This window comes from Aspergillus pseudotamarii, assembly GCF_009193445.1.
Source record: "Aspergillus pseudotamarii strain CBS 117625 unplaced genomic scaffold BDV38scaffold_18, whole genome shotgun sequence".
In the NCBI taxonomy this organism is placed as follows: Eukaryota; Fungi; Ascomycota; class Eurotiomycetes; order Eurotiales; family Aspergillaceae; genus Aspergillus; species Aspergillus pseudotamarii.
Genome location: NW_022475032.1, coordinates 206,435 through 231,177, shown reverse-complemented (window position 1 = coordinate 231,177; position 24,743 = coordinate 206,435). Strand labels below are relative to the sequence as shown.

Sequence of the window (24,743 nt, the reverse complement as noted above, 5' to 3'; positions counted from 1 at the left end):
GGTAATTGTTGTTGAATCGATCCTGAATGAAGAAACTGTAGCCTGACTGTATTGCAAGTGCCGGAGTTAGTTGATCATAGTAGTCTCCTCAACAGCCTTTATGTCTTACCCCCGGTCCCATGAGGGCTCCCACGGGGGCAACTCAACGGATCATACTCGGTACTCGTTTCATAACGATCCTCGGAGCCACGACGGTTGGTTGTGGTCGAGACCCATAAGACTTCTGTAGTGTTATACTTGACGGCTACGAAGGAATGGAGATGCCGTCAATGCGCCCTCTGCATACGAAATGACCATGTCATAGAATGACGATTTCGGAGTTTGGCCTGGCACGGCCTCTACTTTGTGTAGCACTGACCAAGAATATTTGGGAGGATAAAGCTCTCTAAGCTAGAATTAGATAGTTTTATACTTCTCGGTATAGAGATAGTAATTTCATATTGTCTTCTAATTATACGTGCAGTACATACGACCATAGGGTGTGGAGAACAGGGCTTCCTGTCCGCTCAGCCGTACTTAAGCCACACGCCGGGAGGTTAGTAGTTGGGTGGGTGACCACCAGCGAATCCCTCCTGTTGTATGTTATTAAAATATACATTTTGTATTTTAAATTTGTGGAACCGTACAGGTTTATTTCTCAAAACCTTATTACATATCTCACCCACTGTGGCGAGATTGCAACCCTCGTGTGCTACTGCGAAGCTTGAGCTTTTACAGTAATCTTGGCGTTATACCTGACTACAGTTCGCTCCTCTGCGGCCCTACGACGATACATTTCCAGACGACAATAGATCCAGAGACATTTACGCGCAAGGATCTGCAGCTGGTCTAGATAATTCCGATTTAGTGTTCCTTTCTCTCAAAGCTTTTTCTGGCCCATATTGCTGTAGGCGGGGCTGGGAGAGCGGTCATCCATAACACCCTTCCTCCAGATGCCGCTCTTTGTATATACATTATGCTTCTTATTCTTTCCATTGTCTTTCCGTTTCTTGTTGTACGCTATTGGGTGTTGGGACGCTTGTGGAGACTGACCGAAGAATGACAATTAGATCTCACGCTCTTTCACGTTCCAGGTGTGCTATACTGGGCAGTAAGGAGACAAAACAGCAGTCGCCATCGTGCAACTGCTGGAGAGCTGAGCGCTTATTGAGGACCATTTCTGGCAGACCAACGGGGAACCCTCACACCTAGGACGTGGAATACGCCCCTAGCACTGCTGGCGAGCATCGGATATTATATCTCTCATACGTTGTTGGATCTCTGGAAAGGTTTTACGGGACGGAATGAACAGGGTGAGCGAATTGGGCTCCTAGAAGATTTTGATGATGAAGACATCCCATATGGATAGATATCGATGAAAAAGACATAGTAATAAGCCTATTGGCCATAAAGCCAGCGTCCGTTTTTATGCTTCAACTGCTGTAAAATGGCTTAGTAAGGTCACAAACATGCCGTTGTAGATATTCTCCGCTTACTGATGAGTACTCAACTATAGCGGGGGATATATTATATGGCAACGCAGCCTGTTGTGAATTGAGACTAGGCTATAGAGGTTGGCACAATAGGATTAGGCTGCTACTCGCTTGATGGATTGCATATGCTATACGGAGAGTGATATCCGATATTACAATAACCCAGTAAGGAACAACCAGCTAGGCTGGAGATCAGAGAAGACAGCAGAAGCTGTTAGTTTTGTACCATAACCTCTGGTCTAAAGGCCGAGGACAGCAAGCCAGGGGGCTCTGTAGCCGATCGCCTAATAACTTGGCATTTAAGTTTACACGGAATATTCTGATCTTGTTTTCTTTTGAGGGTTTTGGTTGGTCTTGGAAATGAAGGGGGGGGACTCAGATGCTCGTGAAGCCAACGCATCCGAGTCTCAAAAGGGAGATTGATTCGTGTTGTACTGCCCCAAGATGTAGGTGGCCTGATATACAGTACAGTCGCATTGGGCGGTACCGCCGACGTCGGTGTGTTTAGCTTATACAGAATAGTTGACCTAGACCTCTAATGAAGGTGGGAATATGTGATAAGTAGAGCTTGTTGTATATTCCTTTGATCTCTCATCTTTTTTTCCCTTCTTCCTTTTCATCATTCCCTAAGTCGGCCCAACTCGACTTGATGCGATCTAGTCCGATCAGTTTCTTGCTCGAGTAGGCCGGGTATCCACAACCATCCCACGATGATCAACGCCCAGACAGGAAAAGCCGACTTACTAGTTAAAGCCGGAGGAAAGATTAAGATTTGAGAGAGATCTACTGGTTATAATGGAGTCTAAAATGCCATTGTTTGATGGGAATGGACGAGTTGGTCTCTGCAAATGCATGAACTAGCGGGGTGGCCGTACTGCGCCTGTAAATATGGACCAAATGCCACACGATACTACTCATACCCCAGAAAGCCGGCCTCTATCCAGAATCCATGTTACTTTCAGGGCGAAGAGACTATTCGTGCCTAGTCGGACCGGGGGTTTTAGGCAGATCCATAGTGTCGTGTGCTTGGAGCGATTGGAGCAAATGGGGGTTTGAGAAATCGGAACCCGCCTTGCAACTCGTTGCCAGGTGAGGCTTCTGGGATAGAAAGTTCTTTTACTTTTCATACTGAAGGTGTGAGGCAGGGTCTTTTTATATTAAGCGATCCCTAGTGACTACTCCAAACACAGGTAATGACCCCTTATATTCGTATTCTCTGATTGGTCCGCTCGACAATGTAACAGTAGTATGTTGATAGGAAGATCTGCAGGACGGTACGCCTAAGGTCGCCTGCCAAGGGTGTAGTATTCCATCCACAGGTAGATCAGAGCTATATTTCGCATTCGTATGCCCTGGCTGTACTTATAAGTGTGCCTCCCGTGGGTCTGTGTACTTTGCACGTCCTGATGTAGGAGCAAGTCACTGCTCTAACACCAGTCTTATTATGGTGAGTAATCTGGCCCAGTAGTATAGCCAACTATGTAGGCCAGAGGCAAGGATTCTTTTTGACCTTTGTTGAAGTTGGGCATAACGGGTGAGTCATAACTAGGCAACTAGAACTAATAACCTTCAGGCCTGAGGTGAGCCGCTGTCGTCGTTGATGTCGTCGCTGGCTTTGTCAACGCGGGTGCTAGCCGGTCATGATCAGCATTTTCCACCCCAAAATCAATCTTAGTACGGAGATAATCATATCAGGCGCGACACAAATGTGTGGCAGTGTATAGTCGTATCCAACGTTGGCGCCTGACCTGGTTCTCTGATGAGAGCTAGGAAATGCTGCTACAGTACACCCTCTACACCTGAGTCTCGATGAAATATCAGATTATAAATACCCATCATCCGTCCGTCAACATCTCCTCTCTTCCCAGCTCATCATCAACAAAATCATCCAGACAAAACATTTTCTTATCAACCTGTCTTCGGAGTTCCACAATTATAACAGAAACAACCAAACAACACCCATCCGTCTTTGAACTTTCCACACCTTCTCTATTCCACAAATCGAAAATGTTATTCACCAACGCCCTCATTTTCGCCCTCGCAGCCGTGACCGGCACGCAGGCTCTGGAGTTCCCTAACCCCACTGTGGGATGCCACGACGATATGCTCGTCGACGTTGAAGAAGCGCGGCGCGCAGCCGATCAGCTGGCGTCGACATGCGACAGCGGCACGCCCGTGCTAAAGGACTCGAAGATGCACAGCGCATACGGCAGCGCCATGGCCTTCGTATGCAATTGGGGCAAGGACTCGCAGGGTTGCTCGCACCAGGCAATCAATGAGGCCATCCGCCTGGTCAACGCCGAGTGCGGCGAGAACGTGGGTGGCTACGTGCAGATTGATGCCTGGGCTAAGCAGTATGGCCGCCTTAGCACCTCGTCCAACCCTTGCCCCAACTTAAACGGCTAAGAAGGGGGAGATTCCTCGACCAGGACGGCTTTAAAGGGGGCTTGGAGTGTCAGATCGGGAAACGGCTCTTCTTGTGCTACTTGGCACGGGGGTATTAAATTGAGTTGTTCATTTGGTCTGGAGAAATGAGAATATCCGTCTTTGTTTTGCTCTCTGAAAGTGCTAGTAGCTGTACAGCTGTGCGGTATTTCATAAAGTGCCTCATTTATCTGCGTATCACTTGATTACAATTGTAGCTAGGCGATTCCTTTCTGAAAAGGTAAATAAATAGGACAAAGCAAAAGTTGAAAAATTCTGTAAAAGGGTATTTAGGGGTATATAAAGGCCTACAGGATATCTATAGCTTAATATACTGAAAGACAGTATTATAAAACATGCTAGATATATTTATTTATTGTATATATAACTGTATTTGTGGAAACTATAATATAGGTTTACTATTCTATAATAGCAAGTTGTCTTTAATTTTCAGTTCTCCTATATTAAAATTAACTGTGAGATCTTCTATTTTTAGTCTCTCTTCAAGACCGATAGAATCAATCCTATAATATACTGTACAATCGGTAGCTACACTTCTGAGATAAACCCTGCAATCAAAGATACTAGTCGCTTAGGTACAAAACCAGAAAAATAATCAAGTGTCCATTTTAGCTCTTGCCTTTCTTTGCTATTAACCTGGCAGAGAATTTTGCCCGACCACGCCGTATGTATACAGGAACTTAAGATATTCATGAGTGGCCCTTGCGTGAAATAAATGTACTTGCGATAGGATCGAAATAGAGTATATCTTCCGTTTTGTATCCAAAAATTACTGACTTAAAGCCGAAGACGGGCCCAGACGGCCCATAGAATTTTGCCCCATCAGCAGCGACTTTTTCCGGATGTTCCCAAGCAATGAAATGACCATCTACTAGTACATCACCTAATATATGCCGTGTCCCCTTAGAGCCCATACATATGAATTATCATCATCATCATCGACTGTACATACAAGCACTCCATGATACATCATTTCTGCATCCTTCAACTTTAGCAGTAGCGAGGACCGGAGTTATTGGCCATGTTAAGAATGGGTATACGGTACGGTTGTGAGAATTCCAAGCTGGAAAACATCAACCTTTGGGAGGTGTCAGATCTACACCGAGTCTAAGCTGCCGGACCATCTATAGGTCGATAGCATATTCTGCTGCGACATCATCTGCCGATGATCATGAATGCTCTAGCTCAAAGAACCTGTCGGCCGGGAGTCACTGTATATCACTAGTATTAGTAAAATATACTACTATTGATCTTAGATCTTCACACTTTCTTTTCTACTAAGCTGCATAATTTTAGTACTAGTAGTTCTATTTATTTAATTATTTTTTTACTGAAGGCTGCTGCGGCTCCTACTCTGATCTTATCTTTTTTTTTTGTCTTGTTTTTATCTAGCATTGCGGCCTTCATGACACTGTCGACTTTTGATCGGGTAGAGCTCGTCACGGAGCACCTGGGCTGCCGTGCCAATGAAGCTATCTTATGGTTTGCCGACCTCTGTCAAAATCATGTTGGGGTGTCTCGCCCGGCGTCCGATTACGTTATTTTATATACATTATTTTATCCAGCCAAAAGAGGAAAGACTGGGCAAATTTATAGAAATCAGGATCAAAACGGATTTGATCCTAATCCGCCCCATTTGGAGGCCTAACTGTAGTGTAGAGAATGGAAGTTATACTATGGAGAACTGCTACTCGGAACATAGCCATATAGCCTTAGGCCTTATGAAGTATTATACCCGAGCCAAGCCAGAAAGTGTCATAATAATGGATCACGATGAGGCGTGCCCTTTATTTAACACTTACGCCAGTATATTTCTTTCATCACTTTCATTTACATAGTATTGAGAATTAGGCGGAAGGTTCTTTGCTTGCACTGCCACAACCTGATACTTACTATCCAAGTTAAGTTGCATTGCATGATCGGAGATAAATGTATCAAGATATTGCAAGCTATTGTTATCTACTGGTGCCAGATTTTCCGGGGATTTGATTACATTATTTTATTGACAGAGTGGGACTAAATTGAGTTGTAACTATATCAAAATGAGGTGTATGTAGGTACATACACCTTAAACGATAAGCGATTACCGGCTACACCGCAACGATTTTGCCTTGCCCTATTATATTGGTAATATACACTCTATTCCAGTACAAAATGGCCATCCTTGTTGAAAATGTGATCAGTCAGGTAGAACTCAGCATCGAGGTGGTTGCACCGGGAAGTCTGTAACTCGGCACGCAAAATAAGGTATCCTCCAGAATCTTTCTCAAGTCTAATATTCCGGGCAATATGGGAGAAGTTATGACCGCCCCATTCAAAGTGTCCTATACCGTCAAGCACAATGATTAGATAAAGCTGAATTGAGGTCGAACACCCAAAAAGAAAAAAATAAAGACGAAGGGGTATGGCTTGGTCTAATAGCGTAGTATACCTTCATTGTTTCCCAACTTGGTATCTAGGTCAAAACTTGTCCAACATTGCCTACCATGATAATTCGTGAGATAGGCATTGAGCATATTATTCTTAACCTCCGCACTTGAGGAAGAAAATGCCAGGGACTTAGTGTGGTAATTCGATTCGGCATAACCGCCCGCAGCGCCAGCAATGAAGTTCATTTTATGATTGGTATATGGAAGAGGTATCAAAGAGGAATAGAAGAGATAGTCTGGTATGATGTAAGGGAAAAGAGTAAGAAGAAAGTATGTCGAGGGGCAGAGCAACCACCCTTTATATAACTTTAAGTGGAACCCACTTTGAAGCAGTCAAACAGCTCACCCTATTATTTATATAAAATTATAGGAACCTCAGTTGAATAACAACTCATCCGAAAAAAGCTATATCGAAAAAGTATACTGTGACTTCAGCTGCAGGTGACAGAAAAGTTGAGAGACAAGCGGACGCATTTGCGGCAAAGGTACCGGAGTCCAAGTTCAGCCCGTCGGAGATCATGGCCTACCTTCTGCGACACTGGCATTCCCCGGCTGCTGCAATAGAGAACTGTGTCCAATGGGTGGATGACCTCCTCCAGGAAAAGAAGGATAAGACGAAGGATAGTCGTAAGGATCAGAGTGATTAGGATGAGACAACGAAGCAGAGGTCAAGGAGGCACTTGTCAGTCTCTACTGTATTTAGTCTGCTATTATGAAGGTTAAGAAAGCCATACTCATCACTGCGGGTAACCTCGCCAGTATGATTCTGGAGGTCGCGATAAAGGATGTGTGTGTTGCTAAACACAGAGCTGTGTAATTCTTACAGTAGATCATGCAGAGATGCTGAGTTTGTGACGCCAATATTATGGATCTTCCTCTCGTGGATGTATGAATGTGCTAGAATGCAGATGCCAGCACGAGGGATGTGCCAGCCTAGACATGCTAACACTAGATGTGCCAGCACGAGTATGCCAGAACAGGATATGTGCCATCACGAGTGTGCCAGAACGGATAACAGCGTCTTTATAAAACCGACTATGGCGCCACCATTCAAGGCGGCAGACCGTAATAGATAAAGGCTAAGATACATGAAGGCTTCAAGACGCGAGTTATTGTCTCTTAAGTTAAATATAGCCCTCGAGATGTCCAGCGCATTCGACTTGAGTGTGAACGATCCGAAACGGAAATGTCGCGACGCAAAACCCGTGCCGGCCGCTGAAGCGTGTTATACGCGAAATGAAGAACTATCTATACGATAACCTGACCGAAAATTCCAAGTTATATCTTGAAAATATGGTCGAAATGCTACTAGAGAAATTGGACGTAAAGATCTCGCCAAGTACAGTCAGTTCGCGAAGAAAATGCGGCGCATCGCCAAGCAGCGAGTTCACGAACTTCGAGACTATTATTTCTATAAATTAGGAGAGCTGAATATTAAGTCATTCCAGCTAGCCTACGGTGGTGAGTCTGGATACGATACCAGCGTCTGTGACCGCCGTTCAGGCCGGGCGCCCAGTCTAACCACGAACAGCGCCGTTAATGGCGACCTGCCTAAGACTCGGTATTAGAAATGACCTAAGTTTAAGACAGGCGCTGCTGCCATGGCTTCGGCGATACATCCACTGCTATTAACTGGTTCAACTCGGCATTTCACTGAATCGGTACCAGTGGATGCCTTTGGGGCGGTGGCCCGGGGGTGGGGCAAAATGCTCATCAAGGGAGAACTTACACCGACAGTGATGGCCGACCCAGGCAGTTCCTAGAGTAGGACAGAGATATGCAGCTTGCATGAATCCCTCATTCGCCAGTGTAGCTGTAGCAGCCATAGCAGGGCTGGTTTACCACACACGAATATGCCACGGCGGCAATCGCTAGACTTCAACATCAGATCATAAACCATAGCGATTCCAATTGCATATTGCCTTTCAAATTGTTGAATCAGTGTTATAGAGAGAAAAGACGTAGTGCCTGTGTCTTAGATAGCAATGAGCTCAGAGCGAGAATGGTGCGAGAGTAAGCACCATATAATGTAGTCGCACTCGATATGTAGCGGGTGTGACCATATTTATGGATACTAGAGCATTGTATACGAGATCACGAATGAGAGATACGTGGCTAGTCGATGAGGTGCGGGAATAGAGTCCGGCGGTACTGGGACGAGATTTCAGATTCAACAATGGCGATCGCGACGATCAGTACGGCGATCCTTATTAAGGCTCGGCGAGCAAGCCAAACCAATGCCGGACAAAATAATACCACCTGCTTTACTGTTTTCAGCTCCAGACTGGCAAACATGCCGATCAATGCTATTATCCAGCTTTATTCCGAACTATATAGCTTTGAGATCCCTGACAATCTTCCCAATAGCCATTATTCTTATGCCGTGGGACCCAGTTCAATGTGCGCTACGCGGTGCAGCTCTCGCAATGGACAGTTTTGGGTATCTGGAATCGGTGTGCTAGCGCGATCATTGTCCAGAAAGTACTTAATATGATCAGGCGCAATTTGTAGGAGGCATGTAGCGAGCTGTCCTTGAGTGGCGCCTGACTGAGGAACATCTGGACTGCGGTTAGCCAGTTGCTTGTACGGGTGAGTTATTGAATCGGGAACACATACCAACAGCGTCGGATGCGAGTGTTTGGGCACATTGCACATAAGCTGGGTTACAAGTCGGCATGGCCTGTGTAGCTTCTGGAACTTCAACTAGATTAAACCCCGGCTGATGGACCTTCTTAGCAATATCAAGACACTGCCCCGACATATCAGGGCACTATTAGCGAGATTAGTTAGCTAATAGAGGTTCAAAATTGTAATTAGTAGTTGGCAGGCCACACCTGTTCCTTGATGAGTGTGATCCAGGCATCGCCGGGGGCGGCCGGGGCGGCCAGGACGGCGGGGGCTAGGAGAGCGATAACAGAGATGAACTACAAACTCTATTAGCAGCATTTCTCGCTGTTGCGAAGTATTGATTCTTTACCTTCATGGTTTCTTTATAGCGTGCGATTTCAGTGGATGTAATGAGTATAAAATATAGGATAGAGAGGAAATGATAGAGGGGAAGATGTTAGATTTATATCACACAGCTTTAGGCGGTGAGCAGGCACGTATATATTAAGATAGGGGGTAAGTACTCAGATTCTTAATTATGATAGCCATAACTATAACTAGATCGTGGACTTTACTCCACAGTGGCACAGATATCTACATGGCTGGCTGAATTTGAAACTCAAAATACATCTTCCTGCTGCTGTTTATCTTATTAAGCAAATTGGCACCCGAGTCTAAGGTTTCGATGAACTCTTGTATAAAGTAATCTTCTTTTATAAGGTATTAATTTCGCCAACTTTACGGATATATCTGTTTATTATTAATCTATCTATATTCTAGTACTACTGTCAGAGTAGTGCGGTTCTCGAATTCTTTAGAAGCTGACAATCCACTCAGCTCAGTAATTTATCCAGGAGGTAATGACCGTGTGTACAAGCTGAATTGTGGGACAAGCTAACTGATGGATCTAGTGGATGCAATAGTACATGCTAGGAGATCCGATTCAGAAGATTTATAAACTTTAATTAAGCGAAAACGAGGGTCTATACCATTTGCCGCTCTTGCGGGCGGGCTTTTGTTACCGTCATTGTTAGCGTGTTCAAAGGTTACAGCCGCATCTGCAGCAATGCCGGTAATTGGTTATGGTTTAGTTCATTCTTTGCGTTGGCGATGATCGCTGTGTCCTCATAAGTGAAGGAGCGGATCAATAGATTACCTCCCCCCCCTTTTTCACCAATCACTACTCCGGCACAGGAACCAGAGATTCAGATGATATTCTATCCGGTGTAAATAGACCAGAGTAAACTAAATCGCTTAATCGAAATATATACTGACTTTACATCGGAGCTTCATTACCATTTTAAGAGGGTACTTGTTTTTTCGTGCACATTCCTTGTGAAATCTGACGGATCGTCGCGGATGGATCACGACGGTCACAACCATGGCTATTATAAGTGGGTTAAAAGCAGTGTTAAGTAATGATATCCAGAATATGGCCCTCCTTCTGGAGCTGATGCAAAATGTGGTGATGTGTCAGTGAAACATCGCTAGACCGCTTGAATTTGCATGTTGACAGATCATCGGCACATCGCCTACTTTTACGGTGGTAAGTTATTAGCGCCACTGTATACCATAGAAGACGAATAGACATACTCCGGTTACTCCGCTATTTAGCCTATTGGGGTTACAGTTCTATAGATCTGTCGATCTCGAGGGCATCGGCACGCTTATACTTTAGTCGAGTGGGGAACGATCGTATTAAACCCTGTGGAGCAGTTCGCTTGAGATCAAGAGTTCTTGAGTGGGAGGTGTATAAATTACGATCGACGCTACTACACAGAGCTAGTAATCTAGAAAAAAGCGAAAAAAAAAATGGAGAATTATTGAAATAGGATTCAGCTCAGCTGAACATAGGACGGTGGGTCCCTCAACACTGAATGTCCACAGGTACATACTCTTAATGAAATAGGACTCCGTAACAAATACATACCAATTCATTGATATCGGCGATTTATTGAAAGTAGCGATATCATTATGGAGTAGGATTAGCCTTCTGAGTTTCGCTTACGAACTCTTCAGTATTGCTCTGGGATGCATTCGCCGCATTCCGACAGGCTCAGGGATTACCAGCCACTACCATAGATATAGCACGAGTATTGGATGCGGGCCGGCTGGCGGAGGATAATCTTGGCGATGCGAAGATCTTTTCCGAACGGTTTGCATCCGACTCCATTTCCCAAAAGGAGGTCATGGCACTACTCGGAGCAGCGATATCTGGGGTCCTGCTCGCAGGTCAGTCTCAGTGTCTCACTGGGCTGAAGTTGACTAGCGAGTTAATAAAATTTCGATTCTGGGCTTACGACCCCAGATTTGAATCCTTACTTAAGGAAGCCGAGCTCTCGTCGGAAGATGATCCCGACACACATGGTGCAAAGAGTTTGGATTCTGCTGTTAAAGAGGCGCAAGCTCAAGGGAAACACAGGCCGTGGACGTGGTGTATACCTCGTTATCTCGAAAGATCGCTGACATTCTCATGATTTCCGTAGAGGATATTCATCCAACCAGCTCTGTGGCTACCTGCGGTGTTGATTCTCTTGCTGCAGTTGAGTTCCGTAACTGGATAAGTCGCGAGCTCAATGCTCAGTTACAGATTCTGGAGATAATTACCAGTTCAAACCTGGAGCTATTATCAAGGACGGTTTTGAGTCGGAGGAAGTGAAGGATAGGATCTATCTGTTTTTATTCATTGATTGGATACTTTTCTCTTCTCTGAGCAACTATAATTATAGTAAAAATCGAACCCACTACTAGTATATCTTATACCCTATGCCTAGTCCTACTCCTAGTCCCGACCCGTATAAGGGGGTATACGACGGGACCCACCTGCCTCAAGGGGACTAACGCGGGCCCGATCGGGGATGGTCGACCCTGAACTTTCCCATTTCCGGGTAATGGGATATGTACGTCTCGCATCCGCCGCCGCGGGTTGGTCCGATTTTGGTGTGCCCGACACTGAAAGTGCGTATTCTTCATTCTCTTCTCTTTCCTGCTCTGTTCTGATTACTCAGCTACCCGATATCCGCTTTGGCTCCTTGCCTGTATCTATCGAAGAATAGATACACAGTTAAACCGATAGTATAGTTATCGGTAGAGTCGCTCTAGAATAATATATCTATATCACGAAGTCCCACATTCCGTAAAGAAAAATTGTAAATCGTAGCGCACTAACCCCACTACTTATTATGGTATTGGGTATATCTCACAGACTAAGCAGGGAACATACAGCAAACTAGGACTGTGGTGATTCACAATCTTCCCCCCCCCCCATGTTGTATGTTTTGTTTTTTTCTACTTTTAGAAACTTCCGCTAGTGACCTGCTATTAGCCGAAGCCTCACTTTTAGCTCCGCTGACACCTGCATAGGCCGGGTTCACCCACCCAGTTGCGGGTTACTGTGTCCTAGCATATCCATTTGTCAGCAGGATTGAACGTGAACGAGGATGTTAATCATTATCAAAACCAGTCAGCCATAATGTATATATAAGCCACGGTTCATCATCTATCTTGCTGAATTAGTTCAAGTTTTTTTTGATGCCAAAGCTAAGGACCACTGAGAATGACCAAAACAGTCTTCTTTGACTTTATGGGCACGTGCCTTGATTGGCACAGCGGAATCATTAAAGCATTACCTGAGTCCATTTCAGAAAGTGAAAGATCGGATATCGCTCTGAGATGGCGACACGACTATTTCGACGCTAATGCCGCACGTATCGCTGCCGACGAACCTGTTGAGGACATCGAACTCACCCTTGCAAGGACTCTCGATGCTTTATTAGAGAGGTGTGCAGTCCACAAACATCTTTTCGATCGAGAGACCAAGGAACAATGTATAGCCGCCTGGCACTCGATGCCGGCATGGCCGGATGTCGCTCCAGCCATTGAGCAGCTAAAAGCAGAAGGCTATGAAGTATTTGTCCATGCGAATGGAACCACAAGATTGCAACTCGATCTCTGCCAATCATCAGGTCTATCCTTCCACATGCTGTTCTCTAGCCAGTTGCTCGGTGTGTACAAGCCTGCTCCAGAGAGCTACCGTGCGGTATTGCGATTGGTAAATGCGAAACCGGAGGAAACAGTGCTTGTTGCTGCGCATGCTTATGACGTTCGTGGTGCGAAGGAGGCGGGGATGAAAACGGTATATATCCACAGGTGGACTGACGATATCAATGAAGATATGGAGATTATCAGGGGGGAAAATGACTTCTTCCTGGAGGATATGACAAACCTTGCGAGGGTTATTAAGCAGCTTTGAGTCCCGCATTTATTAAAACTGGACTATGAATGAATATGAGACAACCGTTATTTCAACGCTCGAACCTTGAGCTATGGACCAGTTCAGGGATGGTTGACGGAATACAGGTACCAAGGAGTTACATTGAAATATATCAATATTTAAGAAAGCAGAGCCTATCTGCAGCTTTTCCATAGTTTAATACACAGGATGATGGTGCAAGCGACCTAGGGTTCTGTTTTAAGATACCGCTAAAATATAGGTTTACACCAATAGAACCCCCTAAGAAACAGCTGCTCAAGTCAGATTATGTCTTCTGATGGTAGTTCGGGTGCGGAATACCGGCAGCTATGCTTGACCAGCTTCAGCTGAGCCCATGCCCGCATATCTTCAGCTGAGATATTGCGAAGCCGACCCCTAAATATCCCCCTACTCTGCCGATCGCGATTCATTTGCTCAGATCAATCGATGACGCCATTTTATGCACGAACACGAGGTGTCTTTGAAGTGTGTACCTTAAGCCAGCTGACTAGCATACGAAGCGAGCCATATTCCCAGATTTTCGAGAAGTGCTCGTCAACCAGGATTTCGTTTTCTACTACACTACAAGATCCCGGTGCCGATGTCTCACTCCCATCAAATCTTCCTTTACAAAACATTCATCGAACACCACAATCTGCAGCCATGCCACAAGGAAACGTGAAGTGGTTCAATGAGTCGAAAGCGTTTGGATTTATCACCCCATCTGACGGCTCGAAAGATGCTTTTGTCCGTTTCTCTGCCATTCAAGCCGTATGTGCAGAATAATCGAGCAAGGATAACATTTGAATGATAGCGTACTGAAGAATAATTCTTATTGTTTACGAAGGGTTTAAAGTTCTTGTGGAAGGGCAAAAGGTTGAATTTGAAGTGATGGATGGAGTAAAGGGACCGACAGCTGTCAATGTCAAACCGATCGAATAAGCGATATCCTAATTCGACGAGGATACATGTGTATATACAGAGGCCTTTCAATGGTTATTCAAGTCTGGGGACAATATGCACCTCAACCCGTCTATCTTAGTCTGTTCGCTGCTGCGCTACATGGCGCGGGGTAATCGGTGTAGATACTCAGATACTCAACCCCCGCTGAACCCTAGGTCTAGAGTATAGAAACGTTGACCCAGTCAAGAGGCATGAATAGAAACATAATCTCCAACTCAGCCAAGTAGATCTATGTGAATCAACAAGATCAACTACCTCATCAGATTTGCGCCCAACTCTCGCGACATAACCTACCCGACCATCGCCATCCCTGGACTCTAGTCCTAGATCAACATCCTTTCATTCCCAAGCCGGGTGCAAAATATTTAGCGAGTGCATTCCTAAAGCCAAGCCTGTCTCTTAGAGAGATAGTCCGTCCTATCCTATCAACGTCCAATTGATACGGTGACAAAATTAACCTGTACACCTCATGCCGCAAGATCTGACTTGGCGATTAAGTTTGTAGATTTAGATTTATTTATCAATTACTTGATACTGCTTGGCACAACAAGAAATCAGGTGTCATGTCAAAGCTTAAGATGTCATTCAGTCCTGGAGGAAATGAGGAGAACTTAACTATTCTCCGCATGACCCCAGTAGTCTCATAGTCCAGATTTCGTATCCCCAAAAACTGGCTGGGGTGGGCGGGCCGATTTCCCAATCCGGATACTTCCCGCCACGACCCCCAATGTACTTGTACGGTAGAATGAAGTAGTCGGTATAGGGAAGACCCTTGATCTTATTCTGCTTGAATATTGAATGGACGTCATTACTTGCACTCCAGCCTGCTTCGCTGGGGTCATCGGATGCATCCTACTAAACCGTCGGCACATTGCCAAGTACGGGTAAGAGCCAATCTGGAGTGGTAGCAGGATAGATAAATATCCATAGAAGAAGTACGATTCCGTCCAACTTAATTCAAGCGATAAACCAACATCGTATACCGCAGTCACAGTTGAGATTGTCGAAGTCTTTCCGTCGAGATGTAAGACATCAAGAAAACCATCCGTAACAATGACACCGCGTAATATAAATCAGTATAATGTGTTCTCGGAAGTACGCTTAACAGTCCACACCAAAGAGCGCCTGGTCATATCCAAAGAGGGTCATATCTGTGACATATGCAATGGTGCTCCAAAAAAGTGAGCCAGCCTCCGGCCAAAAGATGGCTTCCTTGTCCAGCTTGGATCGGGAATCGTGGAGAATAGATTCCCTTTGCACTGTGAAAATATAGAATACAACTGATAGGGACTAGAATGAGTAGGCAGTGGAGGAAGAATGCTGGCAGAAATCAAGTGGCATTACCAGCCAGGGAAGGGAACGAGCGTGCCGTATATTACCAACATCGGCTCCCCAATCTGGAGCAGGATTGTGAGAGTTTCAGGACGCCCCGCAATCAGCCTGTTCCCCACAGTGACCCTATTGTCCCGCAAGAGCATTCTTTATATGAGGTATCCTCTTGAGAGTTTCTTCATTGACCCGATAGGGGTAAGGGCGGATAGGTTTCCGTATCGAGCTATTTTGAAGGCGGGATGCCCAACTTGAAATCTGCATATGGGATGGAGTGGTGAGTTGGCTTTAAATGGAAACACTGGGTAACATAGACTGAAACTATTCCATTAGGGCCACTTAACAACTGCCCAAGCGATATATTGTAATACTCAGATGGCGGCTAAATGGCTTGATGATACAAGATGTTTTCAGCGGAGTATGCAAGGGTGTGTATTGGCCTACAGGATATTCATGGCTCACTGCCCTAAAAGACAGCAGCACAAAAGAATCTAAGTATACCCATTCACCCTGCACCTAGCTGTATTTGTACAGATCATAGTATAGAATTACTGTTCTATATTGACAACTGATCTTCAGTCTTCAGTTCTCCTATATTGAAACCAACCGAGAGAGCTTCCATTTCTGCTCTCTTCAAAACCGACGGAACCAATCCCATGATATACTGTGGAACCGGGAGCCGGCTTTCTGAGATGAGTTGTAACAACACTATCGCCGCCTCTATATGCCATGTTGCTGTATTGACTGCCCAGTCACAGGCCTTTTCAATGGGCCAGAATTGCTGCTCAACAAATAGCCATGTCATGTCAGCTTTTTCATCGGCTAGGGTAGTGAAAGTTTTGAACAAAGCTGTCCCTGCGATCAAAGGTAGTTTAGGTACGAAGCTAGCTGCAGAAAAGCACCCAAGCGTCCATTTTAGCTCTCGGCTTTCCTTCCTCGTAACCCGGTAGAGTATTTCCCTCGACCACGCCGTACTCATGCAGGAAATAAAGCTATTCGTGAGTGGCCCTTGGGTGAGATCTTCAATAGCCTTTGTGCACTCTTTGGAGATCGTGTCGATAACTCTTGCCTTATTAATTTCACGAGCTATCACATGGCTCATGATAACCCACCTCATTACGGCTATGGCTTCGGCCTCCCTCTCCTTAATCAACAGCATCTTGCATGATTTCACTCCAAATTGCCAAATTTCTCGTATGTTCTCGGCTCCTCCACAGTCAATTGCCTTTGCAGTTCCATATACCCCGATCGTAAACCAGGTCTCTAACACGTCCCTGAAGCCTAAGCTAAAACCACTCCGGAGAAAAGAGACGGCAAACCGATCCCACCATCCTAAAATTCCATGGACTTCAAGGATAATTTCCACAAAAGTATCGCCGAGCTTCTGGGCAAGCCGCATCATCCTGCCTTTATTCCGCGTTCCTAGTTGTAGTCGGCATATTATAAGCGATTGTTCAATGAGTGTTGCGCCGTGCCCATTGTCCAGGATGGCTTTGACCTTCTCACCGTCACTCTCAAGATAGTATCTGATTAGCTTGACTATTGGCCGTTTCAAAAGACTAGAGCAAGCCTTGGATTTCGCTACTACAGGTGAGATAGCAAGGCTAAGGGCGATAGGCACCGTTAATGCCTCAGAGAATTTGTTCAACCGTGTGCGGAGAAACAGTGGTTGAAGGTGTATGAGTTCTCGCGCGCGTGTCTCGCAGCAATCCTCCTCACGATTAACTGCCTCACGTCCAAGATTCGCATCACCGAGAGTTGACGGCATAGGATCTTTAGCTCCATGCTTAAGAAGAAGTGCAACAATACTCTGGGAGCAATTTCCGATTGCCACCATTAATGGTGTAAAACCACCTGCTTTTATTTCGAGATTGACAGGCCTGGTCAAAAGCAACGACACCACGTCGAAGTGGTCACCTCTGACCGCTAGATGAAGTGCTGTCATATTAAATTTGTCGCGGCGATCGATATTGAACACATGCGGGAGCAAGAGCTCTACCATGCGCTTTTGGCCTCTGGCTGCAGCCCACATAAGCGGTATTCGGCCATAACTGTCTTTTTGGTTTGCAGGGTGCATGGAATTCGTAAAGCGGCGTTTCCGGCGAAGGTCATTCTGGGCTAAAGCCTCCAGACCAAAATAAGCCGATAGATGCAGCAATTTAAACGAGTTTGGTTCGTCAGTACCGTGCTCTCTCGACCAATAGCGTGCCCACCAACGGTCACGCGTGTTCGATTCTTGGAAGAATTTCGTGGACTGTTCGCAAAGCTTGGCATCATCATCGCCTGCATTTTTCATATGCACAGGCCAGTACGTGGACGCATAGTCTAAGAACGTATCCTCTTGGAGCCCGGAAAGCCGAACATAGTTTGTTTCTAGGTACTTCAAGCAGGAAAGTGCGAGTATTGAATGACGCGCCTTCCCGCCGAAGTAGGTCATCGACACTTCGTCCGGGGACAGTAGATATTCCTTTGCGGATTGATGTACCAAATGTATTACCTGATGCTCGATCTTTAGCAGTGGCCTACAAGACTTCACTTGCCTTATTATGGCATTCCCATTCAAACCCTTGTATTTGTCATCTGTTCGGATGGCTGCTTCCAGTTCTTCCATTGTCAAGGGCCTCTGCGCCAGCACGACCCAATGGAGGATCAGACAAACCAGCTCCTTTTGTGGCGCTGGAATTTGATGAAGTATTCGTTGGTAAATTTCGTCCAGACCCTTTGGAATCTCCTGTAGACCGTCTTCTATCTCTTCGTTGTCCATGCCTCTGAGAATGTCTGGCATGAAACCAACCCACAAAAAGGTTCCTTCCGCGCCATCTCTCAAGGTCTTTCTTATTCGCTCGCGTTGAGCTAAGGAGAGGCCACCGGATACATTTGGTTCCTGGAGCATTGAGGAAATGTATTTATCAACATCATTAGCCACTTGCATCGAGAACTCGGCGCTTTCGAGGTCTACTCGAGGCACCCGCCCCAACCCACGTTTGATATTATCTGATTCGCGGCTGAGCAATAACAATTTAAAGCTGGCAGTCAAGCCTTCCTCTTCCTGCCCTGTAAAGAACTCCCTGAGATATCCGAGGAAGGGCTTTATCAAGCTTTCTTCACATTCATCAAGGCCGTCTACTACGCAGACGACCATGCTGAGATCCGGTGATCTGAGAAGTGCTACAAATGTGCTCCAAAGGTACGGTAGGGTCATATGAGAATATAATTTGCTGTCGCCCTGAAGGTCTGTTGAAACCAGGTGAAGTAGATGGGGTCGATTTGAGAGAAGCTGGTATAACAAACTTTTCAAGATGGCGATCGGCGATTTCCGGTTCTCGTCTCCATTATCGCAGAAGTAATATAGGAGAATCCTACCCTCAGAGGGCACATGGTCCTCCAGAACCTGGGTTAAATAGATAGCAAGCATCGTTTTGCCCTTTCCGGGGCCTCCTGAAACCCAGAGCAATTCGGAACGTTGGCTATCCAGCCACGTCATGTAACGAGCATCTTGAGTAAGCCATTCGCATGTTCCCCTGGCTCTTGTCCCCTTGATAGCCAACAACATACTCCTGTCATCCTCAACTTTAGTTGACTGCAATTTCTCCAATGTCCTGGTCAGTCGGAGACTGTCTGGTGACATTCCCGGCGCAGTCTTTGGGGGCGGTGGTTCTAGGTGTGAGAAAATCTCCTTCGCATACGCTGCCGCCGCGGCTGCAGCATAGTGTTGCCACCTATCATTCTTATGTGAGTCGGCATAATCAGAAATGCCACGGATCACCAAGCATGGGACGCCATCCAAGCCAGCTGCCTCCATCTCGAAACAAAGAACGTCATGTCGGGATGCGATACGATCTCGTTTCTGAGCGTCCTTTATAACCTGATTACCCGAGGCAATAAGTCCATAATGGACGGCTGGAACGCTCGAGCTTCGCTTTGGTCGGGCTTCGATTCTTCCACGGTCACAGGCGCTGCAATCCTGCCCAGACGGGTGTATATAGTCCGCTTTGAAGAGCACATCCTGGCCTTCACCGGGATAGCGAAACTCTGGGTTTTTGTCTATCACTTTGGATAAGGATATGTGAAAGCGACACGGTGGGTTACCCAAATCGGTTCCTTGCAACTTGCTCAGTGCGTTCAAAAGTAGATCCGGGGGTTTGTTGAAGGTTCCTGTGACTTCGAACTGGCCGTTAGCGACGGCCTTCCCATAATCGTATGGGATGACGCCTCCATATCCTCGAGTGGGGTGGCTGACAACTATATCGCCGAGACGGACATCACTTCAGGTAGGCACTCCGCCCCCAATACCCACTAGCAGGTAAAAGCGAATTTTTCCAAAGGTATTTTGTATTTCAGCTACAGCCTTCGCTGTAGACGTTGTCCCAGGAACCCCAGAGGGTAAGCACGCGATCACTATATTGTGATCCATGATGCTTCCAAATATATACCTTTTACTGTGGGAAAGTTCGGCATTTGAGTGTTTATCCTCTACATCCAACATTGCCCTGGCAGCAGCCATCTCGATAGGGAGGGCACAGATCCACCCAACTGTATAGTCATTGGGAGACATTATTGTTGCTTTGAAGTCGATGGAAATGCCTCTCGCATGCAAGGCTAAAAGCGAGTTTTGTGTGGGGTGGTGGGGGAGAGTAAAATGGTAGATGATACGTTACAGAAATCCCTGCTCACACAGGGGGTTATTATTGCGACCTAGGAGGAGGTAGGAGGATATTTCCGGTGTTTATGCAAGTATTTAACTCATTATCTTGGAGTCTGAGTGGATTGACCGAAAGTGGGCCAGTGCACCCCCACCAACTAGCATTGCATTGAAGCTGAGGTTTGTGGAGATGAGATGTTTCCGTCTTATTGGTTAGGATTGACTGCATCGAGCGTCAAGGCTGGAGACAAACTGCCACGTCACGTCCAGTCGCGTCTTGCCATCCACAGATTGCCTGGGCCGCTGATGCAGGACATGTTGACGTTTCTCTTCTTATGATTTGAGGATCTGCCTTGGCTACATTATTCTATAATGTGATTTGTCTCTTTTGTCAGCTAGCCACTCTAAGGCGTGGGATGAGGCCCCGAGACACGCTAGTTAGTTAGCCTTGAGTGGCTATTCCCCTTTGAGATAGAAGGACGTGTTCGAATATATGGGATATGAGAATTCAAATGGAACCATCATCATCCCACTTCAATGATCTTGTTGTCTCGCCTTATCTATAATGGGTCCTACCTACGAGTATGTGGTGCTAGCGTTCGGACAACTGAACAGAGATATATATCACGAACGACTCGATGCGCATCCGACAAAGATGAAGAAAAAGTAGGGAGTCGAATGACTTTCAACTTATCGTTCAACTAACATAGTAACTCTATACAGAGAAATATTATGAACGGCATTGTACGTAGTGGACATCTTGTTGTGAGTATATCCACAAGGCAGTCAGACCATAGTCAACACCAAGGCAATAGGATCTCACGTGTATCCTCGGAAATGCATGGTGCCATTCAAGCATTTTAATTGGTATAAGCGGCCGGCCGTTAGGTAACCAAGTAGGCAGCCATGGGACCGACGGATCTCACCCGCGAGGCTGGGTATAAAAGGACTGGTAGGCCTCATGGAACTCTTCATCTGTTGAAACACTCCAGTCACAGGGAAATTCTAGCAACCATGGCATCCGCAAAAAGTGAATTCTCCCAAACGCTGCAGGACATCACGCATGCCAAGCTGCGGGAGCTTTCCAGCAAACAAGAGATTTTCCTCGGCCACAAAGCGACGACCCTCCAGACGGCACAGGCATTAGACTCTCCGATCGAAAGACTTTCAGCGTTATCGGATGGCCTCAAGACGTGCTTCGGGATTCCAGTGGTAAACGGTCGGATGATCCGTGGGCATACTAACAACCATCGACGCCTGGAGATCTTGCTGGCGAATATCGATCGGTTTCTTAAACAGGCTCAATATGACCCCTCTATCTCACCGTCCTTCGTGGAACGATGGCAGCAATCTCTCCTCAGCAATCTTGAGATGCAAACCCGGAAATATGAGTTCGCCACACTTTTCGGCCAGCTGACCATGGAATGGCTGTCGACGAAGAAGGAGTCCCTGCCAGACGACGATGTCTCCATGTCGGAAGAACCAGAGCAGATTCCAGGTGCGGAGAAGTTGGAATCTCGGAAACAATGGGAAGATGTCGTCTTTACTCCGCACGAACTCGACACTGATGAGATCAAACTTCTACTCAGTGAGCTGTTTCAGGACCCCTCAGAAAATGCCAAAGATGTGCGGACAGCCTTTGAAGAGACCCGAACAACAGTGCAACAGTTTGAGGAGTCATTAACATACTCTCGTTTATTTTCTGCGAGCACGCTACAGTGGACCATCTCGGGCCTGGCCACATCCGACCTTCTGACGGAAGAAAAGCGGTCGGTCTTGAAGGATTTCTTGAATAACACGATCATTCTGGATGAGCTGTCCGACGTGCTGAATATGCGCATGACGGCCTTGCACGCTTGGTCCTGGGGTGCAGAAGTGCCCATAGAACAACGACGCCAACTGAACGGCACTTACAACATCTACATGCATGAGGATCTGATCCAGGCCATCTTCTTGCAGTATCTTGGCGTGAGATGGTCGGTTTTCTTTAAGAAAGCCTTCTCAGAGTTCCGAAAGGCGAGCGGCGTGTGGAAATCACCGAGAAGTAACATTCCAGAAATAGACAAAAGTCGTCGCGAGTTTTTCCTCGGCTATCGATCGTCCAGGAACACCGTCCAAACTACTCGCGAGAAAATATATCAGAAGGGGTATTTCGTCTCTCAGCTTCTGGACGATGAAGAGCAAGTCCGAGGCCTAGACGAAGGGGAAGAAGAGGCGGACTTTGCGCCGTTTGGCGCAACACAGGCCCTCATGCACACGGGAGCTCCACAGCAACATCCATCTGCTACCAGGAAGCGCACAAAGCAGACAGCGCAGCGAAGCAGTACAGCAGTGTGGCGAAATAAGCAGCGATGTAGGCCAAGCGGAGCAAGCAACTTTTTCGAGGAGGAAGCGGGAGTTGATGAAGGTGATGACAGTGATGACGATGGCGATAATGACCATGGAAACGAGATTTGCAACCCGAAGAATCCAATGGATGCCAAACAAAATCTTTTACATCTCTTGACGACTGACGTTTTGATCAAAACTCGCCTTGAGGGAGAGTTGACCTGCTTTCGTTCCAAATATGAATCTTTGAACCCCAACTTATCCCATACAGCCGTTCATACAGTCCTTGAATTCTTCGGTGTTTCTGAGAAATGGCTAGGGTTTTTCGAGCGCTTCCTCAAAGCACCGCTCAAGTTCATCGATGATCCTCACGCCGAGCCCCGTCAGCGTCAGCGAGGCACTCCTGGAGCCCATGTACTTAGTGAGGTGTTTGGAGAGTCTATTCTCTTCTGTCTCGACTTTATGGTCAATCAGAAGACTGAGGGCGACATCCTCTGGCGAGTTCAGGATGATTTCTGGTTCTGGTCTTCAAACCATCAGACCTGCGTGACGGCATGGAATACGATCCAAAGATTTAACAAGATCATGGGCATTTCCTTAGATCCATCTAAAACCGGTACCGCCCGTATTTTGCATAAGGCTACAGGAAGCCCGACCAGTCTTGATCCCGCCCTGCCTACCGGACAGATCCGCTGGGGCATGCTATACCTCAATCCCGAATCCGGCCGGTTTGAAATCGACCAGAAGATGGTTGAAAGCCACGTTGCAGAGTTAAACCGTCAGTTAAAAGACCAAGTCAAAAGCGTCTTTGCTTGGATTCAGGCATGGAACTCGTATGCTACCACCTTCTTCACCTCCAACTTCGGCAAGCCTGCCAACTGCTTCGGCCGTCAGCATGTTGATATGATGCTCGCCACGCATGAGCGAATCCAGCGGATAGTTTTCTCCCTGGATGCTGCAGGCGGCAAGAGGGACACAAGTGTGATCCAGTTTCTCCGGGATATGATCTGCTCACGCTTCAACATCTCCTCTGTGCCGGACGGGTACTTTTTTCTGCCGATCGAGCTTGGCGGGCTCGAGCTGTCTAGCCCCTTCATCCACCTAGTTGGCCTACGCGATTCTCTTATTGAAGACCCGTCTACTCTTCTGGATAAATTCTTGGACAATGAACAGGATGCGTACGTCTCGGCCAAACTGCGCTACGAGCGCCGTCTCAACACCGACGAATATACCACCACACGTAGGCAGGGCTTCCAGCCAGCAGACGCGCACACATTTATGTCATTCGAGGAGTACATTCGGTATCGTGAGCTCCTCGGCTATGGCTTCACTGGTGAGCTAAAGGAGGTATATGAAAGGCTTCTGCAACGCCCCGAGCAACAGCATATTGAATGCGATCCGAATGGTGCCGTCGTCCGGGAGCTTAATCAACTTACCGGGCACCAGAACCTGAGAGGAATCAGAAGTAACTGGAGAGACATGGAAGCGTATTGGAAATGGGTGGCAGAACTGTATGGGCAGGAGATTATCGACCGATTTGGTGGATTTAATATCGTGGATCCAGGCCTCCTGCCTATCGGGATGGTGAGCTTATTCCGCAGCGGGCGGATCCAGTGGCAAGAATGAGATTTCCATTTGTATAGTCAGAATGCGTATGCTTGATTCTATCACTGTGGGATGCGCCTGTCTCTTATCTGATTCATGTGCTACTGTTGAGTTGTAGCGCTATGCAGGGTGTTTCTCCTACAGGCACTTCATGTTAATATAAATATCACCGAATATCATTCTGAGAGTACTTTCTCTCCCATCCAAAGCCTCCATCATGCTGAGGCCATTGACGCCGTGAAGGCGATGGAGATAAAGTGGATTTTGGGTTCGTAGATTAAGAAGGCGATCTTTCCTAGATATCGTCTAGTCTATACAAGGTCAATTCTGTGATAATGGGAGTTCCCATCCAGTCGACCACACCATGGTCAAGGTCATGCCTTCCTTAAACACCACATGCCTAACAGAAGATGAAAGCTAATTGAATGGATTTAAGCTTACTCCAATGTAAACATCTAGGTAAATGTTCTGAGGCCGACACAACAAGGGAAGAGGAAAGATTGTATCCGACACAAGAGGCGCGGACCTTCACTATACCACGATTGAGACAAGGCAGGATAAATACATGGCTACAACTTCCTCTCTAATGGCTGGACCGTGTGACACATTATAGACTTTTCACATATTATCCATGACATTCATATGCTTATGCATGAGTATAGTGTTGGACC

At 46.4% G+C, this 24,743-nt stretch overlaps 6 protein-coding genes across 6 annotated transcripts; 4 read left to right on the top strand and 2 right to left on the bottom strand.

Annotated features, from left to right (window-relative positions):
- Positions 1-3,329: 3,329 nt before the first annotated feature.
- On the top strand, positions 3,330-3,974 carry BDV38DRAFT_243339 (uncharacterized protein). Its single transcript, XM_032054213.1, has one exon. The coding sequence runs from the start codon at positions 3,480-3,482 to the stop codon at positions 3,876-3,878; it is 399 nt and encodes a 132-aa protein (XP_031915027.1). The 5' UTR covers positions 3,330-3,479; the 3' UTR covers positions 3,879-3,974.
- A 4,748-nt stretch (positions 3,975-8,722) lies between these two features.
- On the bottom strand, positions 8,723-9,329 carry BDV38DRAFT_281523 (uncharacterized protein; the record flags this gene model as incomplete). Its single annotated transcript, XM_032059573.1, has 4 exons — positions 8,723-8,904; positions 8,963-9,116; positions 9,181-9,270; positions 9,324-9,329. 4 exons carry the CDS (start codon positions 9,327-9,329, stop codon positions 8,723-8,725), a joined length of 432 nt encoding a protein of 143 aa, XP_031915026.1.
- Positions 9,330-10,334: 1,005 nt separating this feature from the next.
- Positions 10,335-11,430, top strand: BDV38DRAFT_281522 (uncharacterized protein; the record flags this gene model as incomplete). Its single annotated transcript, XM_032059572.1, has 2 exons — positions 10,335-10,425; positions 10,973-11,430. 2 exons carry the CDS (start codon positions 10,335-10,337, stop codon positions 11,428-11,430), a joined length of 549 nt encoding a protein of 182 aa, XP_031915025.1.
- A 1,027-nt stretch (positions 11,431-12,457) lies between these two features.
- Positions 12,458-13,205, top strand: BDV38DRAFT_291694 (HAD-like domain-containing protein; the record flags this gene model as incomplete). Its single annotated transcript, XM_032061803.1, has 1 exon — positions 12,458-13,205. The coding sequence occupies exon 1, from the start codon at positions 12,510-12,512 to the stop codon at positions 13,203-13,205; it is 696 nt and encodes a 231-aa protein (XP_031915024.1). The 5' UTR covers positions 12,458-12,509.
- Positions 13,206-16,053: 2,848 nt separating this feature from the next.
- BDV38DRAFT_281520 (uncharacterized protein) lies at positions 16,054-20,052 on the bottom strand (the record flags this gene model as incomplete). Its single annotated transcript, XM_032059571.1, has 2 exons — positions 16,054-19,739; positions 19,791-20,052. 2 exons carry the CDS (start codon positions 20,050-20,052, stop codon positions 16,054-16,056), a joined length of 3,948 nt encoding a protein of 1,315 aa, XP_031915023.1.
- Positions 20,053-21,019: 967 nt separating this feature from the next.
- BDV38DRAFT_243333 (uncharacterized protein) lies at positions 21,020-24,742 on the top strand. The gene has a single exon (XM_032054212.1). The coding sequence runs from the start codon at positions 21,046-21,048 to the stop codon at positions 24,091-24,093; it is 3,048 nt and encodes a 1,015-aa protein (XP_031915022.1). The 5' UTR covers positions 21,020-21,045; the 3' UTR covers positions 24,094-24,742.
- The last annotated feature ends 1 nt before the right edge of the window (position 24,743 follows it).